This window comes from Malus sylvestris, chromosome 8 (genome assembly GCF_916048215.2).
Source record: "Malus sylvestris chromosome 8, drMalSylv7.2, whole genome shotgun sequence".
In the NCBI taxonomy this organism is placed as follows: Eukaryota; Viridiplantae; Streptophyta; class Magnoliopsida; order Rosales; family Rosaceae; genus Malus; species Malus sylvestris.
Window position 1 is genome coordinate 27,431,201 of NC_062267.1, and position 19,226 is coordinate 27,450,426.

General features: G+C 38.5%; 3 protein-coding genes and 1 long non-coding RNA gene across 5 annotated transcripts; 3 read left to right on the forward strand and 1 right to left on the reverse strand.

The window, feature by feature from the left end:
- Positions 1-5,252: 5,252 nt before the first annotated feature.
- On the reverse strand, positions 5,253-7,258 carry LOC126631947 (uncharacterized). The gene is made up of 2 exons (XR_007626510.1): positions 6,565-7,258; positions 5,253-5,842 (listed from the first exon to the last, which is right to left on the reverse strand). It is a non-coding gene; the product is annotated as an uncharacterized LOC126631947 (long non-coding RNA).
- Positions 7,259-7,782: 524 nt separating this feature from the next.
- On the forward strand, positions 7,783-10,798 carry LOC126631941 (uncharacterized). Its single transcript, XM_050302154.1, has 4 exons — positions 7,783-8,042; positions 8,201-8,689; positions 10,032-10,091; positions 10,185-10,798. Exons 2-4 carry the CDS (start codon positions 8,213-8,215, stop codon positions 10,530-10,532), a joined length of 885 nt encoding a protein of 294 aa, XP_050158111.1. The 5' UTR covers positions 7,783-8,042; positions 8,201-8,212; the 3' UTR covers positions 10,533-10,798.
- Positions 10,799-12,368: 1,570 nt separating this feature from the next.
- Positions 12,369-18,443, forward strand: LOC126631940 (uncharacterized). 2 transcript variants are annotated; one of them, XR_007626506.1, is made up of 4 exons: positions 12,369-12,702; positions 15,344-15,392; positions 17,196-17,345; positions 17,652-18,443. XR_007626506.1 is itself a non-coding variant. In XM_050302153.1 (4 exons), the coding sequence occupies exons 3-4, from the start codon at positions 17,198-17,200 to the stop codon at positions 18,186-18,188; spliced, it is 894 nt and encodes a 297-aa protein (XP_050158110.1). In that variant the 5' UTR covers positions 12,369-12,702; positions 15,344-15,392; positions 17,196-17,197; the 3' UTR covers positions 18,189-18,416. The 2 variants fall into 2 exon arrangements, 1 of the variants encoding a protein (XP_050158110.1); XM_050302153.1 differs by having other exon boundaries at positions 17,196-17,554; positions 17,652-18,416.
- Positions 15,616-17,147, forward strand: LOC126631937 (protein ANTAGONIST OF LIKE HETEROCHROMATIN PROTEIN 1-like). Its single transcript, XM_050302150.1, has 3 exons — positions 15,616-16,125; positions 16,220-16,445; positions 16,540-17,147. The coding sequence occupies exons 1-3, from the start codon at positions 15,616-15,618 to the stop codon at positions 16,995-16,997; spliced, it is 1,194 nt and encodes a 397-aa protein (XP_050158107.1). The 3' UTR covers positions 16,998-17,147.
- Positions 18,444-19,226: the final 783 nt, after the last annotated feature.

Sequence of the window (19,226 nt, forward strand, 5' to 3'; positions counted from 1 at the left end):
ATGGGTGTTTTGATCAATTGAACAGGTGTCTTGGCAAAGTGCGGCACCATGGGCTTTGTTCTCTGGACTATGGTTAATATATTAAGCCTAATTTACTACAAAAAGGAGATATTAAGAATAAGTACCCATATTAGTAATAAGTGGAGTTGAAATTATTTTTCAGCATTTTTAGGGATCATATTTTTCTGAAATAGCTCAATGGGAACTTAAATTTAATATTTCAACCAAATTTTGTCAATAATGTCATGCATTGGCCACGTGAGTGAATTTTTTAACGAAACATAAAGAATAGGATTAAGTACCTAAACTCTTCTAATTTTTGGTGTGATTCCAAATTAGTCCCAACATTTTCAAACATTCCAAAAGAGTATTCAACGTATAGGAAATATCACTTATGTTAAGTCTTAAGTTAGGAGAACCGTTAGGTGCTTACGTGGCATTTTTGGGAGAGAGGGGAAGGAGAGAGAGGAATTTTAGAATGTTGAGACTAATTTGACCATGAATGCCACGTCACATCATAACAAAAATATGATCAACAATGTCACATAAGCACTTAACGGTTCTCCTGACTTGGGATTTAACAGACGTGATATTTCCTATACGTTGGATACTCTTTAGGAATGCTTGAAAAGGTTGGGACTAATTTGAAATCACACAAAAAGGTTAGAGGTTTTAGGTATTTAATCCTAAATAATATAGTTAATTAAAATATTAGAACATATATAAAAATTTGAAAAATATAAAAGAAATTATTATTTTTTTTTTTTTGAAAAAGGGAGACAACTGGTAGAAAGCTACAGTTATCCATCCGCTTTAGGTTAAGAGAGATTATGGAGAATTTCATCTTACCTGTGGCCACATTCAAGTAGGAGAACCAGCTAAGTATTTTTTTTAATAAAAAAATATTTTAGTAGGTAAATTTAGTGCTCAAATGTCAAAGTGTCTCCTAAATGTTGACGCTAGGTGTTTTTAGAGCATCTCTGGCAGTTTTCAATTGCCCTTGTAATTGAGTGAAATTGCCTTCTTGTCCAAATAAACTTGCTCCACCGGTGGAAAAATGAGAGGGCAATTGTGAAAGGAATATGCCCAGCCAGCAAGTTGCCCAACCAATTATTGAAGGGCTTGCGCCCGAGTGGAGAAGCATATATAGTTGATCTTGTTGTAAAATCGACGGTGGGTGCAGCGGAATAAATGAAACAAGACACAAAATTTACGAGGTTCCTCTACAGTCAGTGTGACTGGAGTACGTCCTCGGGGCAGCAGTGGTGCTTTCATTATAATCTGAAATAATAGGAGTACAAAGATAACTCTCTTTAATCTCCCCCTCATTTTCTCTTCTTCCTCTCTTCCTCTTCTTTCCTCTCTCTCTCTCTTCTCTCTTCTTTTCCTTCCTTTCTCTCCCGCGAACCTCTCTTCATTCATCCCCTCTTCTTTCTTTATATAAACAAAAGAAAGCACTATTCACTTTACAAATTTTCCACAAATGAATAGTGAAAATACTGTGCATAAATAGTAACAAACTATTCATGTGGACCATCCACGTAATATTTACAACACTCCCCCTTGGATGGCCACAAGTCTTCGATTGACTCGTTAAAATCTTGATCTGTCTTGGATGCTCCCCTTGATGAGTATCTCCCCCTGATTTCAAATCATTTAGGTTGATCGTTGATTGTTCTGCTTTAGTCTCTTAGTAAGAAGAGTTGCTAAAAGAGTTGCTTTACTTATTGTTAACTTTCCACAGCCTTTTTCTTGAACTGGGTTGTAGGACTTTCTGCTAGACTTGCATCCAAAGGTCTGAATTTACTCCTTTGATCTGGAGCAGATTTGATTCAAGTGTGGTGGACACTTAATCTTGAATCGGACTTGTAATTTCTTTAAGGACCTTCGAAGCTTGATCTTGAATGAAATTGGACCATAAGGAGCTTCACGTGACAAGGGTTCTTCGGTTTAGTTGTGGATGAATCAACACGTGTTCATTGCACTTGTCTCCACATGCTTCAATGTATCATTTTCACTTTCCTTACTTGCTCCCCTGGCTTCAGTAGTATTTTCCCTGGTTTTCCCCCATGCATATGTGGCATCTTCTCTTGTAGGATTTGTCCCCTGATGCAGGAGTGGAATGCAAACCCTTGCATTTGAATGGTTCATCACTTCTTGGTGACTGGGGACCCAACTCCAACCGTTGAAGATGACTACTCGAGAGCAATACTAGGTAAGCAATCAGGAAAGGTTCCAGGCAGTCGGTTCCTTACCTGGAGTTTGAGTGGAGGTTCCGACATACTGCTTTCTTTATCCTTGTCTTTGCAGGCAAGAACATGGACAAAGGAAAGGACAGGGAGATTGCATGATATGAGATAATCTTGCTCTGGTCCCTGAAGATATGTGATAATCTTGCTCTGGTGTGACATGTTTGAAGAGGTATTCTCGGAGAGGAAGAAAACTAAGTATTTCGAGATGCTATGTTGAAGATGCATTCTCGGAGATGAGGAAGAGTTAGGTATTCTTGCAGTGTTGCAGGTCTGCCTTGTTATGGAGAACAGAGGTCGACATATATAGAGATTTCCCAATAGCAAGTGGTGGTGCTGTGCTTTTACTCTTGTCAGCAACTGTGGTGTAAATAGAACAGTAAGATTTACGCGTTTTCAACTTTGTCAGAGATCTTTGACAAAATTGCACGCGACATCTGAAAAAGTTGGGATTACGTCTGAAAAATGTCAACGAACTTTATTCAGGAAAATCTGGCTTTTGAAATTCGGAGAGCGGTGCCTCTTCGATCTTTGAACAAGTGGCTCTGCTGCCTCTTCTTTTATAGAGACATCAATTGTGTTCAAGGGTATGCTCAGAAAGTTGCTGCCTGTAGAAATTTCCCCTTCTTGCATTTCTGAAATTTTATTTGACCTCTGTTTTTCCTTCATCATTTCTGAAAAATGACTTGCCCATCTAACATTTGCTTAGATTTGAGTCTTAGGAGTGATACAGACAAGCAGCGTCAGGATAATATATGGCGCCCGTCCTTCTTATCTTCTAATGGTCCTCTTACGGTTGGGGACTCTATGATGAAGAATAACATAACCGATACTGTGGTAGCTAGGAATCTTCTCACTCCAAGGGATAACAAGATCCTTTCAGAACGGTCCGAAGAGTCGGCTGTTCAAGACTCCTTGGCTCTCAGTGTTCAGTGTGCTGGCTCTGTTTCCAATATGGGCCAACGCCTACTTGCTCAAACTCGCCAAATTAAATCATTGATGGCGGAGGTGGCAAGTCTTAAACAAGAGATCAGAGGGCTCAAGCACGAGAATAGGGTGTTACACGTGCTTGCAAATAGTTACTCTACGAGCATGAAAAGAAAGCTCGACCAACTGCAGGAATCTGAAAGTCGAATTCAAAGTGATCACCAGAGGTTTGTTGCTAGATTCCGAAAGCAACTGATGCCTTCCCCTTCTGGTGTTTTGCTAAGTACTGGGGTGCCACATGAGCAATCTCCAGTGCCTCCCCCTTCTGGGGTACTTCCGAGTACTGAGGCTTCACATGAGCAACCTTTGTGAAGGCTTCATCCTGTTTGTTTGTTTTAACTCATGTGTATGTATATATCTGTAATTTCTTGGAGATATTAATAAATAAGCTTTATTTCATTCAATGTATTGTGCCAAATACAATAAAGCATATACTTCACTAAGATGTGGTACTTCTGGACCAAATATTAATTTATCTTTACCCTCACGAAGATAAATGATTATTCTTAGTGTCTTCATCATATGAGTATTCAACTCATAATCTTCAATCCATATGGTTCTTTTAATATCATAAATATCATGGATAAGATTCGTGTTGGTAGATTGTTCGATCTGCAGCTCGAGACAATAATTCCTTTAACACTTTATAATTTTTCTAGACTCTTCAGGAGTCCCAATTTAATATTATCAACTCTTCAAGAGTTATAATTTACTGTCATTGACTCTTGCAAGAGATTTTAGTATGTTGCAACAATATCATAATGATAGTACTCACTAAGGCAATTTATATCATCCATTGATATTGAGTACATAATTTATGCTTTACCCTTCGGGGGCTTACTTCAAGCAATTTGAATCATTCAGAGATTTTCTACACTTCATGACACATTTTCCTTTGGAATTTATACAGAGCAATTTGCTCCCATGTATATTTGAGGGATTTACTTATGGAGATATGATGTGGGTGACTCACAACCCTTCATATATAATTCTCCATTTATATGAACTCGTTTACAACCTTGTGTCATATCATGTAAGTGTATTACACTGTATTACAAATGCCATATATAATCTCCTTGGTTCAACATCTTTTGGCTATTTGTATTGTATTCAAATATATATAGGTTCATTTGCCCACGTTCTTACAAAATTGTAATGGAATTGCCTTTCTCCATTTTGGCCAATAATTTTTCTTTTGTCGACGAACAAAAGAACGTGACTCAATATTAACACAGCTCATTGATGAATTTAGTAGCTACTTGTAAAAACCAAAATTACCATCGGTTATCATCAATCCGTGATCCCATATTCTCATGTGCATGCGCATGCATAAAAGCTTTTCATTTCTTTGGATATCCATTGCCTCTTCAAGGGCATTACACTATCTCTTCCAGGATAGTCATAGTTTAGAGAATGCGGATCATAACCTCTTCTTGAGTGTTATAGAGCTTGAATTTTAATCTCCACTTCCAAGAGTTGAGTCATTTAGAACCTATACGTCAATCATGCTTCATGCATGAGACATCAATATTCCCATGTCTGTGGATTGTCCTATCTGGGACGTGTATCCACGCGGCGACTGTCATGCTTCTGGCATGCAACAGTTATGCTTCGGGAATGCAATAGTTCAGTAGTGCCATATTATTCTTCTTTCGAATAACTGAACCTTTTGAGTCTAAAAATCTGCCACGCTTCAGGCGTGCAACAGATAAATCATTTACTGTCTCATTATTTTATCCAACAGAGACATCAATTCTTGTAGGCACATTTGCAGTAAGTATATATGATTTCATCACTTTCGTTGCATCATTCAATTATTCATATTTCATTTTCTTATTGATTGCTTCGTGAATCAAAATAAGACAAATTCTCTTCGTTCTTCTGGAACGGTCTTTTCTCATCATTCTTTTGGAATGATATTTTCTCATCGTTCTTCTGGAACGATATTATTTTCTCCCCCTAATGGCATGAAAATTGTCTTATCAAAATGACAGTCCGCAAACCATGCGGTAAACATATCCCCAATCAAGAATTCCAAATATTGAATGATAGATGGTGTTCAACATCAATGCCTAATCTGCAATGATGCCTCATTTCAGTACGTTGTGGCAGTCTTACAGGCACATAGACAACACAACCAAAAACTTGTAAATGTATAATGTTTGGTTGGTTCCAAACCCGAGTTGTACTGAGAAGTATTGATGGTCGGTAACATGTCTCAACCGAATTAATAATGCATCATGTAAAGTTTACATGTCCCCATGTAGAAAATTGGCAATTTCGTTTTCATGAGCAGAGTGCGGGAAATCAATTTCATTCGCTTAATAAAGGCTTCTGCTAAACCATTTTGAGTATGGACATAAGGAACTTCTGGTCCATATTTAATAGTCTGTAAACTAAGACTCTTATGGCTTTTATTACAATTAAGTTAAGGCACTGCGGCACTTCAAACTTACGGTACTCATCTAGGAACTTCATGTCCTGATCTTCAGGATCAAGGGACTTCATGCCAGATCCTTTTGTATGATGGAACTTCGGGTCCAATCATTTTATATGATGAGGATCAAGAAACTGCAGGTTCTGATCTGATCAAGGAACTTCAGGTCCTGTATATACTCATAGTAACAAAAGATAAGTACAATAAATAAATTAAAGCACTAGGCGGTAATTCCAACCATAGTAAATAAATTGCATTTAAGTAAATAAAGCTTGTGACAAGGGCTTTAATTCAGCACCATTCACAGAAATCAAAACTTAAAGCAGTAGGTGGTAAAACCGTCCATGATAAATAAATTGCTTTAAAGTAAATAGAACTTGTGACATGGGCTTTAAACCAACACCATGCACATAAATATCAAAGCTTTAAAGCAAAGGGTAATAATGCTACCCACTGTAAATAAATTGCTTTAAATAAATAGAGCTTGTGAAAGTGTTTTAAGCCAACACCATTCACATAAATAAATATATATTTTCGTTTCTTATTCATTCACATGGTGCCGTGTACCATCCAATAATATTTGTTCTTTTCTCCTTTTGTGACAACATCATGCACCAACAATCCACCTTTCCAATTTTTTTATTTTTATTTTTTTTGTTTTTATTATTTTTTTTTTTTCAGAATGGTGCAACTCACTTCCAAAACCTTTTTGTTTTCTTTAAATAGTCCAACCGACACACCATCCATTTGCTCCCTTTTTCAATTTATATATATATTTTTCTTTCTTTCCAACTACCCAAAATAATCACACTTTTCTTTGTCTGCCACTTATAAGAAGATCAAACCGTTAGATTTAACTCAAAATTTAGTATGACATGGATAAGAAGATACCAAACAACTTTCGTGAAGAAACAGTTTCGAGCTGAGCTTCTGAAAATGAAGGTTTGGTACTCATAAGATGGCTGTCCAGTTTTCTGCGGAAATGGAAGCTGAGTTGAAGTTTCAGTCATCTACGACGATCGCACCGTTGACAATTTCTGAAATTTGGATATGTTCTATGTACGAGGCGGACAAACAACTTTCAAGAAGAAAGTATTTCACTCGGATGTCAGGAAGTTGGAGTTGCAAAGCTCATATGACTGTGAGATTTTCTGCCAATAATAATGACAATACTTATATAACCACATGTATATTTACTTTAAGAAAATTAGTTATTTAAAGATATGAGAATGAAATGAAAAGATTTTCTTATCTGTGAGATTCCAGCCGATAGAGGTGAGAGGTAAGTAGTGCTTTCCACCGACATGAGAGCTTCTCGTGCTGATAACGTGTTGTAAAATCGACGGTGGGTGCAGCGGAATAAATGAAACAAGACACAAAATTTACGAGGTTCCTCTACAGTCAGTGTGACTGGAGTACGTCCTCGGGGCAGCAGTGGTGCTTTCATTATAATCTGAAATAATAGGAGTACAAAGATAACTCTCTTTAATCTCCCCCTCATTTTCTCTTCTTCCTCTCTTCCTCTTCTTTCCTCTCTCTCTCTCTTCTCTCTTCTTTTCCTTCCTTTCTCTCCCGCGAACCTCTCTTCATTCATCCCCTCTTCTTTCTTTATATAAACAAAAGAAAGCACTATTCACTTTACAAATTTTCCACAAATGAATAGTGAAAATACTGTGCATAAATAGTAACAAACTATTCATGTGGACCATCCACGTAATATTTACAACAGATCTTTAATTATTTGATAATCGTATCGATTTATATGTAGTCAATATCTAATTAATATGGTACGTAGCCAACACTTTATAGATTTTAAGGAAAACAAATAAAAGGAGTTTAAAAACTTTTAATTTTAACGATAAAGACAAAATAAAAGGTAAAGTTACCAGGATTAACTTTTTAGTGTAAAAATATGATTTTTCGTTAAAATAAATAGTCCTGTGGATTTTTCGTTAAAACGCTCTAGATTTTACGATCATTTACAAATGAAGGGTAAAATCGCCTTTTAAGGTCCAAAAAAGACCTTCAGAACCGTTTTAATTGTCCAGAAATTGCATCCCGGTCCATTTTTTTGAACGAACATATAAAGGGCGGGTAAGAGTCTCACTCTCACCACGAGGCCTATATATTATATACCAAGAAATAAAAAAGATGAGAACTTTAGTACGACCACTTGTTCGCCGGAGAAGACGAGCCAATTGAGAACGACGGCGATGCGTTTCCAGCTCAAACCCTAACCCTAAGAATCGAACGAACGAAAAACCCTAGCCTTGTTCAGCCTCTTCTCTTCTCCGCCATTGCCACATCTCTTCTCCGTCTTCTTCCTCTGCGATTTTACGTCCACAACCCTAATTTTCCGATTGCAATTTGTACGAATCGGAAACGATTTAGCGATTTTTATTACCTTTATTTTCCTTCAATTTATCTTCCGTCTTTTTTTCAAGATAATCGGTGATTTGGCGGGAATGGGAATTCGTATGAACTGCGTTGAATCTAATGTGTTGAGTGTGTGATTGTTTTTGCGCAGAGTGTGAATTCGATGGAAAACCTTCACAGCAACTCGAAAATGGGGAAATTGGACACACGATTGCTCAGAGGGAACTTGGAGAATGTGGACGTCAACACGCCGTTGTTCAGGTACTTGTGCGCTCAGTCTCACTCTCCGTCACTTTCTCCGACGGACACCTTGAAGCAACGTCGCCGCCACCACTCGCCGCTGTCGCCTCTGGAGAATCTGATGCAGAGGTCGCCGTTCTCGCCTCTGGAGAATCTGATGCAAAGGTCGCCGCACTCGCCTCTGCAGAATCTGATGCAGAGGCCGCCGCCTCCTACAGTTTACAGAACGCCGATAGGAGCGGTGGAGAGGGAGGAGGTTTTGGTGATGGACGGTGTTTTGGTCACCGGAGGAGGAGGGAGGAGTTCGAGGTCCGCATCATCTTCGGATTATTTGGGGAAGACTCCGTGCAAGACTGATCTTTACAGGTCCTGGGAGGATTCTCGAAGTTACGCTTACCAGGTCTTTCTCTCTCTCTCTCTCTTCTTGTTCATCGATTCTTTCTTAATATTTAATTGCTTATTTACTAATGAGGAATGTTTAATGCCTGGATTATTGTTTTAGCAGCATTATGATTGATTCTTTAAAAGATTGGTGTGAAATTATTACTTTCTTTTTTGTTGTTTTTTCTTTGTTTCGAGTAAAAGATTTCTGTTTTTGGAATTGAAATTCGACAAATCTTGTATGCTGGTACTGTATCCATGCCACACCTCTTTCTTCTTCGCGTATTGATTCGGTAGTTTCCTCAAACTCTCGCCTCCGTTTTTGTGCGTGTGCTTATTGACTGGCAGAATAAATCTAAGGCCTCATTTGGTCTTAAGGATTGGATTAGATTGAGAAACTCTAAATTCTTACAAAAGCGATATTCGCTTGATTAAAATGGTAGGACTAAAGCAGAAAATGTTGTTACTTGCTTCCTCGAAATAGGTAAACATACACAGAAAAATATCTTCCAACATTAACAATGCTTTGAGATTTCAGATAATGCTATGGTTAATCAAAATGATGGTCCATGCATTAAGAACTTCCGTTGACGTTGAAGGGTGTGTACAAAAAAGAACTTAAATTTTACTATCTGTTATAAATATTGAAGTAGCAGATAGTTCCAAAGTGGAGGTTATAGTCTGGGACTTGTTTGAAGATTTGTACTTGTCAAACTTAGTTGGTCTACTGTTCCACATTGACTGTTTGGGTGAATTTAAACTCTAAGGTTTACGTCTTTCTCGTTGGATTATGCAAATGAACAAAGGTTCAGTCGGGGTTGAGTAGTCTTGTTAAATGAGGAAGTACTGTAAGTTTTGCATTCTTGGTTCTTTCTCATAGGCCATAGTCAATTCTAGTGTTCGAGTATTTTCCTTGTACTCATATGAATGTTGCAGTAAAATTATATTTCATTAAGTAGAGCTATGTCGGTTGCTGTCGACATGACTACCTTTTTTCATCATACAGTCTTGGAATTAACTAATCGAACAAGTTTTTCGATAGTGAAAGGAAGCTGGTATCTTTGGCAGAAAAATGAAAGCTGTTAATTTCTTCTGGGTTTCGTTTTGATTTGTTGGCTGGTGCTTTATTTGAGATGTTGGTTTTTTGTACTTTGAGTTAATGTTACAAATTGGGTTTGTGTTGCGGTACGTTTGGTGATTTGTGTGTTTTAATATGTTGGCTCCTGCTGCTTGTATGTTTTATGATAATGGTATTTGGTGTTTCAAGGTGATTTGTGCAGAAATTTCCTTCCTGATGGTATGTAACCCGAATATAATTTGCTGCAGATTTGTATTGATAAATTACCATTTTTATCTTTCAGTGTGCTCATGGAAAAGAAAAGCAGCGTCCAACTCGTTGCCCTGTCAAGAACAAACCTGAGGTGAACAGCTGTGCAGTGCATTTTTAGCTGTTAGCTGTTGATATAGCTCACCTACTGAAAATGCCATTGTTTCTTGTGTGTTGGTTTGTCCAGGCACATATATGCAAGTCATACACTGCCACAAGTTATCCATGCCCACCCAGCCCCAAGTCCCGATTTATCCATCCCGTCATGCCATCTTCAGTTACAGAAGCAGCAGGAGCCAGAACACAAGCAGCCTCATCGACTACACCCAAAAACGCCATATCAATCCCTGCTACCACCACCATCTGCCTGGACTGGTCACCCCAAGATGATGGCATTGAGGTTGTATTGCCGCATTCATCAACTGGAACACCTCCATCAAGGGAAGATATAGATTCCTACATCAGCGACGTTCTTTGTGGTCCCACTAAAGGAAGGAGATTACGAGTGTTTGCTGAGATGTATGCAGTGCAGTGAACTGATTGGTACGGAGAAGCTTCCACCTGAGACCAAAGGTATAATAATGTACATTCCTCCGATTTCTTCCTCAAACAAACTCGGTTCCTTTCAGTCTCAACTTTTTGTCAACTCGCTGCTCATATTGTAGTACGGAACAGGATTAGTTGAGCACGAATACTTGTCAACGAAATACTTGTTGACGGGGCATTATCAATGCTGTTAACACAGTACACTGTATAACATTGGATGATATTAGCTATAAAAACTTCAAATTCCCAGTGTAATTACACTTTGTGAAAACTAATTGGTTTTCTAGGCCATATTTGTTAAATGAGGTCTTCTGCCTGTATCTTCTTCGTGACTCTTGCCTTATTTTTTGGCACTGGTGGTAGGAAAATATTTCTGCTCACCGCGGTTTGAGATATGGTGACTGGTGAGCATAACCGCGACATTGGTTGCCATTGGATGGAATTAAATTTGAGATTTTATACAGCAGATAAATTAATTGACACTCATCTAATCGCAATCAGTGCGGTGGTCATGCTCACCACCATACTCCGATGGCGAGTCAAATCTCTACCGTCTACTTGCCAATTTGATGAGGAATACGAAGTATAATATTGTGCAGTCCAACTAAATGGACTCCACAACTTTGGCTCAAATCACCAAAATTAACCGTGTCTAGAAATTCGAACAACATCACTAAAACGATCATATTTTATTGTAGGAATATTAGATTGACATGATTCCAACGCCGTTGAAAAAAAGGCTTCTTTAGCTTTCCAGCCATATATGGTGTTCGATCTGGTTCCTCTGGATTAGGGGTGGGTTCGGTTCAAATTGGTTCGGTTTTTTGCCAAAATCGATACCAAACCGAAATTTTGGTTTGGTTTACGTTTTTTGTTTTTATTTTTTTTTCAAAAAATGAAAAACATTGAAATTTTAAATTTTAACATCTCCAACACAATCATAACATAAACACTCTAACTAGAATCAAAGACAATAAAAATAAACATTTAAAGTTGAACTAAAATCATCAATCAAGTCTTCCAAAGTCCAAACTAACAACCTCACAACACAAAAATCGTACAAATGACTTAGAAAAGTTAAATTGTATGATGTTGTTCAAAGATCAGGGTTGTTTGCTTGTAACTGCATGTTGACAACTTGATTAGTAAAAGTAATGCGTGGGTGGATTTATTTAGTGTGTGTTGGATTCTTTTCCATCACAAATTACGCAAGTAATCTACTCGAAATAAATGTTTATGGATTCTGTTACATGTTATATGAGAGTAGATTTGGAAAAGAAAGCTGGGGCAGAAGTAGACAGTGCTATGGAGATGGATGTAGGTACTTCAGGAGGAGGTTTGATTCTGGAACCTTATATGGGGGAGAAATAATAGGTTAGGGTTTAGAGTTTTTATAGGCATTTTTTTTAATATTTTGAGCTTAAAGTTTGGCAACACATTGGGTTTAGCACATTTTAACTTACAAATTGGGTTTAGAAAATAATACCCAAAACAAATAATTAAATAAAAAAATTAATTTAATTAATTCGCTTCGGTTTCTAGATCACTAAAACCGAAACCAAACCAAAAGAATTTGGTTCGGTTTTTTTGATTTCGGTTCGGTTCTATTTTCGATTTTTTTCGGTTTTTGGTTTTTTGAACCCAACTACTCTGGATGAATAAATGGCAGCCCACTAGTAATCATAAACTCTCACATTTTAGAGTATCCAAATCGCCAGGTTTTAGGCATCACTGTGATATCTCGGGATCTTACTTTGAGGGCACGTTTGTTTGACAGGATTCGCTGGGACTGGACTGGACTAGACTATAGTCCAGTGTTTGGTGGGTACCGGGATTAGCTTTAGGGCACGTTTGTTTGACAGGATTCGCTGGGACTGGACTGGACTAGACTATAGTCCAGTGTTTGGTGGGTACCGGGATTAGCTTTAATGAGCTTAGGTGGGATTCGCTAGGACTAAGGGGGGGCTTAGCCGTTCTTCACGAGGGATCCCAAATTCGGGCGGACTCGTAAGCCAGAGAAACCGCGTCTTCCCACATCTCACATCCCACATCGTCCTCATCTCTGCGTCTGCCCTCGTCGTCGTCCTTGCCGTGCTCCCACATCGTCCTCACGCTCATCGTCGTCCTTGCATCTGGTCGCTGTCATCTGCCTCTAGTCGGTAAGCTTCGAATCTTGGATTTTTTTTCGTCGATTTGTGTGGATTTGTTTGTGATATTAACTGAGGTTTATTTGATTTTGTTGTTTTGGGTTTGAGAAATTCATAATATACAAGTGGATTTGCAATTGAACAAATTAGGGTTTTGTTATTTAGGTGAAATTGAGATTAGAATTTGGGGTTTTCATAAGATGAAATTGAGATTAGTCTCAGGTGTGTGCTCTCTGTGTGTGTGTTTGTGTGTACTGAAAAAAAATTTGTCTGTGTGTTTGTGTGTGTGTGAGTGTGTTTGTGTGTGTGTGTGTGTGTGTATGTAATCTGTGTAACCTGTGTAATATCTGTGTGTGTGTGAGTTGTGTGTGTAAAATGTGTGTGTAATCTATCCGTGTGTGTGTGTGTAACCTGTGTTATTTGCAGTGTGTGTGTGAGTTGTGTGTGTAAAATGTGTGTGTAATATGTCCGTGTGTGTGTGTGTAATCTGTTTTTGTGTGTATGTGTGTGAGTTGTGTGTGTAAAATGTGTGTGTGAGTTGTGTGTGTAAAATGTGTGTGTGAGTGTGAGTGTGAGTGTAAGTGTTTGTGTGTGTGTGTGTGTTTGTGTGTGAGTGTGAGTGTAAGTGTGAGTGTGAGTGTGTGTGAGTGTGAGTGTGTGTGCAGTGTGTGTGTGTGTGTGCAGTGTGTGTGTGAGTGTGTATGCAGTTTGTGTGTGTGTGTGTGCAGTGTGTGTGTGAGTGTGTATGCAGTGTGTGAGTGTGAGTGTGTGTGAGTGTGAGTGTGTGTGCAGTGTGTGTGTGTATGTAGTGTGTGTGTGTGTGCAGTTTGTGTGTGTGTGCAGTTTGTGTGTGTATGCAGTGTGTGTGTGTGCAGTTTGTGTGTGTGTGCAATTTGTGTGTGTATGCAGTGTGTATGTGCAGTTTGTGTGTGTGTGTATGTGTGTGTGTGTATGTGTGTGTCCAGTGTGTGTGTGTGTGTGACTGTGTTCAGTGTGTATGCAGTGTGTGTGTGCAGTTTGTGTGTGTGTGTGTATGTATGTAGTATGTATGCAGTGTGTGTGTGTATGTATGCAGTATGTATGCAGTGTGTGTGTAAATGTGAGTGTGAGTGTGAGTGTGAGTGTGAGTGTAAGTGTGCAGTGTGTGTGTGTGTTTGTGTGTGAGTGTGAGTGTAAGTGTGAGTGTGAGTGTGTGTGAGTGTGAGTGTGTGTGCAGTGTGTGTGTGTATGCAGTGTGTGTGTGTGTGTGCAGTGTGTGTGTGAGTGTGTATGCAGTTTGTGTGTGTGTGCAGTGTGTGTGTGAGTGTGTATGCAGTGTGTGCAGTGTGTGTGTGTCTATGCAGTGTGTGCAGTGTGTGTGTGTGCGCAGTGTGTGTGTGTGTGTATGTATGCAGTATGTATGCAGTGTGTGTGTGTGTGTGCGTGTGTGTGTGTGTGCAGTGTGTGTGTGTGTGTGCAGTGTGTGTGTATGCAAGTATGTATGCAGTGTGTGTGTGTGAGTATAAAAACAGAGTGTGTGTGTGAGGGTAAGAGTTTGTTGCACTCTGTCCCCGTGTGTGTGTGTGTGTCACTGTGTTCAGTGTGTGAGTGTGAGTGTGTGTGAGTGTGAGTGTGTGTGCAGTGTGTGTGTGTGTATGTAGTGTGTGTGTGTGTGCAGTTTGTGTGTGTGTGCAGTTTGTGTGTGTATGCAGTGTGTGTGTGTGCAGTTTGTGTGTGTGTGCAATTTGTGTGTGTATGCAGTGTGTGTGTGCAGTTTGTGTGTGTGTGTATATATGCAGTGTGTGTATGTGTGTGTCCAGTGTGTGTGTGTGTGACTGTGTTTAGTGTGTGAGTGTGAGTGTGTGTGTGTGTATGCAGTGTGTGTGTGTGTGCAGTGTGTGTGTGAGTGTGTATGCAGTTTGTGTGTGTGTGTGCAGTTTGTGTGTGAGTGTGTATGCAGTGTGTGTGTCTATGCAGTGTGTGCAGTGTGTGTGTGTCTATGCAGTGTGTGCAGTGTGTGTGTGTGTGCGCAGTGTGTGTGTGTGTATATATGCAGTGTGTGAGTGTGAGTGTGTGTGTGTGCAGTGTGTGTGTAAGTGTGAGTGTGTGTGTATGTATGCAGTGTGTGTGTGTGTATGTATGTAGTATGTATGCAGTGTATGTGTATGTATGCAGTATGTATGCAGTGTGTGTAAGTGTGAGTGTGTGTGTATGTATGCAGTGTGTGTGTATATATGCAGTGTGTGTGTGTGTATGCAGTATGTATGCAGTGTGTGTGTGTGTGTGCAGTGTGTGAGTGTGAGTGTGTGTGTGTGCAGTGTGTATGCAGGGTGTGTGTGTAGTGTATGCAGTGTGTGTGTAAGTGTAGTGTATGTAGTGTGTGTGTGTGTTTGTGTACTGTGTATGCAGTGTGTATGTATGCAGGGTGTATGCAGGGTGTATGCAGTGTGTGTATGTATGTATGCACTGTGTGTGTACTTGCAGGGTGTGTGTGTAGTGTATGCAGTGTATGTGTGTAGTGTATGTAGTGTGTGTAGTGTATGCAGTGTATGTAGTGTGTGTATGTATGTACTGTGTTTGCAGTGTGTATGTATGTACTGTGTATACAATGTGAATGTTTTGTATTGTGTGGGGTTGATGCTGAATTGCAATTTGTTGTGGTTGTTGGTTGCAGAGAAGAGGAGCATAAACGGAAGGCTAAGGCTAAGGCTACTGCATTACAGGTGTCCTTTAATTTCCCTTTTCACATGCAATGCCTAGCAATGATAGCAATCCTCATACTAGTGTTCTTAGACACATGTTTATAGATGTATAAGAGTAGAACATTTTGAATATGATGCCTCGGGTTAATGAAAACTTTTTTTTTTCAACGCCATATGTATATTTGTTGCCTCGGGTTAATGATTTAGTTAATTTGTTTTTTGTTTTTTTTTTGTTTGGATAGATATGGATCGAAGGAAGCTTTTATTGATCTTATTGTTAGAGATGTCTTATTTGGAAACAATTTGTATTTGTACGATTCTTGTGGTGATGATGCTACGTGGCAAACAGAGACATGTTGAACGACCCACATTGACTAACCGTTCACTTATTAGACGAGAGATTAGTTTGTGTTATCTGAATGGTATAATAGGGAATACTGATACTGAATGTGTTAACGAATTGAGAATGGATAGAAGGACTTTTGGCATATTATGCGACTTACTTCGTCAAGATGGGAGGGTAAAAACTGATGGTTTGGTGTCTGTAGAGGAACAGGTGTGTATGACTTTACAAATATTAGCACATCATACTAAGAATCGTAGTGTTGGCGGTAGATTTTATAGGTCGGGAGAGACTATAAGTAGGTATTTCAATAGCGTATTGCAAGGAATTTTGCGATTACAAGGTTTCCTACTAAAAGTCCCACAGCCTGTGCCTATTGATTCTACAGATGCTAGGTGGCGATGTTTTAAGGTATGATGAGAAATATTTTTCATTTTCCTTAAGCTTTAACTCTTCATTCCCTTTGTATAAATTAACAAAAAGTTTTTTATTTTTTATTTTTAAGAATTGCTTGGGAGCATTGGATGGAACACACATTGATGTGCATGTACCTGAAATTGACAAACCAAGATACCGAACAAGAAAGGGTCGAGTCGCAACTAATGTGTTAGGTGTGTGTTCAGGAGATATGCAGTTCATATATGTGTTTCCGGGGTGGGAGGGTTCCGCATCAGACTCTAGAGTGCTACATGATGCAATTAGTAGGCCTAATGGTTTTAAGGTACCAGCGGGTAAGATTATTACTTAGTCTCAACTTTCTAAGTTAGGTTTAGTTCTGTTTGTCAACTACAAAACACTAATAAGGTCTGTTTTTTTTTTCATTAGGTTGTTATTACCTTGTAGATGGTGGTTATACAAATGGTGAAGGATTCCTTGCACCCTATAGAGGAATACCTTATCATTTATCTGAATGGGAGGGACGAACACCTTCTAATAAGGAAGAATATTTTAACATGAAGCATTCTAAGGCAAGGAATGTAATTGAACGCTGTTTTGGCTTGCTAAAAGGAAGGTGGTCGATACTAAGGAGTCCATCTTTCTATCCGATAAGGACACAAGGTCGAATAATTACCGCTTGTTGCCTACTACACAATCTTATTAGGCAAGAGATGTTAGTAGATCCAATGGAGAATTTGCCAATAATAGAAGATGGACAAAATACAGAAGAAGGTGAATATGTTGGTAGTGTTCAATCATCGGACCAGTGGACTGCAATGAGGAATGATATGGCTGAGGAAATGTATAATGAGTGGAGAGCAATTAGGAACCAGCAACCGAACTAGCTATATGTTTTAATGATAACATTTTATTTTAGTATTCCTTTTTATCATGCATTTGTTAGATATTAGCACAATGATTGGATGGTATGCAAATTAATTGGATATTATGCAAGTTGATTGGATATTATGCAAGTTGATTGGATATTATGCAAATTGATTATTTGTATGGTATTTTCCTTCATTAAAATATTTTTTGTTTAGGTATGGATAACGAAAATATTTTGAATGCTACTCAAGAGCCAAAAGGAAGAAGGCGTAAATGGGAAGCATTTGAGGAAGAAGTATTACTAGGAGTTCTTGAGGATTTTGTTGCTCGGAAGCAACGGTGTGACACCGGTGCTTTCAAACAAGGTACTTTGGTTGAAATAGCAAAAGCTGTCAATGTTTTATGTCCTCATTCAAATATAAAGGCAAATCCACATATTGAGTCCAAGTTGAAGAAATGGAAAAAAACATATAGTATGGTCGTTGACATGATAAACACAAGTGGATTTGCATGGAATGATGTCAAAAAGTGCGTTGAAGTTGACAGTGATGACGCATGGCAAACTTATGTGCAGGTTCATATCCTATTTTATTTATGCATTAGTTATATTCTTGCTCCTATATTTGTTACGCATGCTAAATTTTAGTTTTGCTATGTTGATATAATCTTAGAGAAATAAAGAAGCCGATGGATGGAGAAGCAAACCTTTTCCACTGTTTGATAGATTTGCATATATATTTGGAAAAGATCGGGCTACGGGTAATGTAGCCGAAACCCCTGCTCAAATGGTGGAGGAACAAAGTCATGATCATGTTGGTGAAAGTGATATTGGAGGTGATAATTTTGTTTCTTCAATGAACCAACAAAGCCAACAAAGCACCCCATCTGAAAATAGCCAAAGAAAGAGGAAAAGAGCTGTGGGAAGTTCAAGTGATGGAACCGAGGCAATTATCAGTGGACTGAAAGATTTTTATGTTGAAAGTGGGAAGAGGATGCAAATGGTAACTGAAGCTTTAGTTCAAGGTACTGCAGATCATACTGACATAGCTAATGAACTTGAAGCAATGGGTCTCTCTCCTATGGATCAAATTGATGCATTGTCTCTTATTTTGGATAAACCAAAAAATGTGGGAGTGTTCAGGGCAATCAAACCGGAACTCAAGAAAGTGTTCGTCCAAAGACTTTTAAGAGACAACGCAAGCGGATGAGGATTTTGGCTAATGTTAACATGGATGTATTTTATTAACGTTAACATGGATGTATTTTATTAATCATACAGTCTTATGTTATGACTTATAACTTAGCTTTGCACTAGTATTTTGGCTTATGTTTACTAGCCATTTTGTAAATTATGGAGATCTATTTTGGCTAATGTTAACTAATGTTAACTAGGATTTTCTAAATTATGGAGATCTTATGTACTTGTATTTGTTGAAGTTGCATGTATTGGCCACTATTATTTTTCTTCTGTTGGGTGATAGAGTTTAAATCAAGCTACATTTGCAAATTAAACCCAATTCTATTAGCAGGTAATAGAAACAAAACAATTGTCAATTTTTTTTAAGATTCATAATATACATGGCAAAAATATGCTCCAATTAACCCATATCATGAGATTTGTAGCATTACTCTATTACACAATGACAAAAATTTGTAGTCCTAGTCTAAGCAAACACAAATCTGGTGAACAGTACTGTTTTTCTTATCCTGCTTCTTAGTCCGAGACTGCACCAAACGCTTCACTAAGTTAGTCCAGCTTAGTCCAGTCTAAGCCAGTCCAGCTTAGTCCCGGCAGCTAGTCCAGTCCGAGACAGTCCGGCGCAACAAACGCACCCTGAATGTACACGGACCGTCATTAAGATCTCAAAACTCCATTTAGGCTTGAAAATGGGAAATTTGGAAAAATAACCAAAATATTGTATAGAATTATAATCACATTTTGAAGTTTATGATAATTATGACCAAAATTTGATATGAAAGTACTAATATATCCTAATGAGTGAAAAGTTATAAACTTCCTCATGTTCTTAACTGTGAAAAAACTAGAACAGCCAATAGCTCTTTGCACTAGCTCGCCCCTTCCCAAAAAGTTGGTTACTAGCAAAATCAATGAACGCCTTAAATGCTGATAACTAGAGTTGGATCTCAACCGATGAGCTGTTGTTAACTCTATCCTTATTGCCTAGGGAATGAGAATAAAAGCTTATACATTTCCGAGGCCATTCCGTAAACTTTTGAACCTTAGC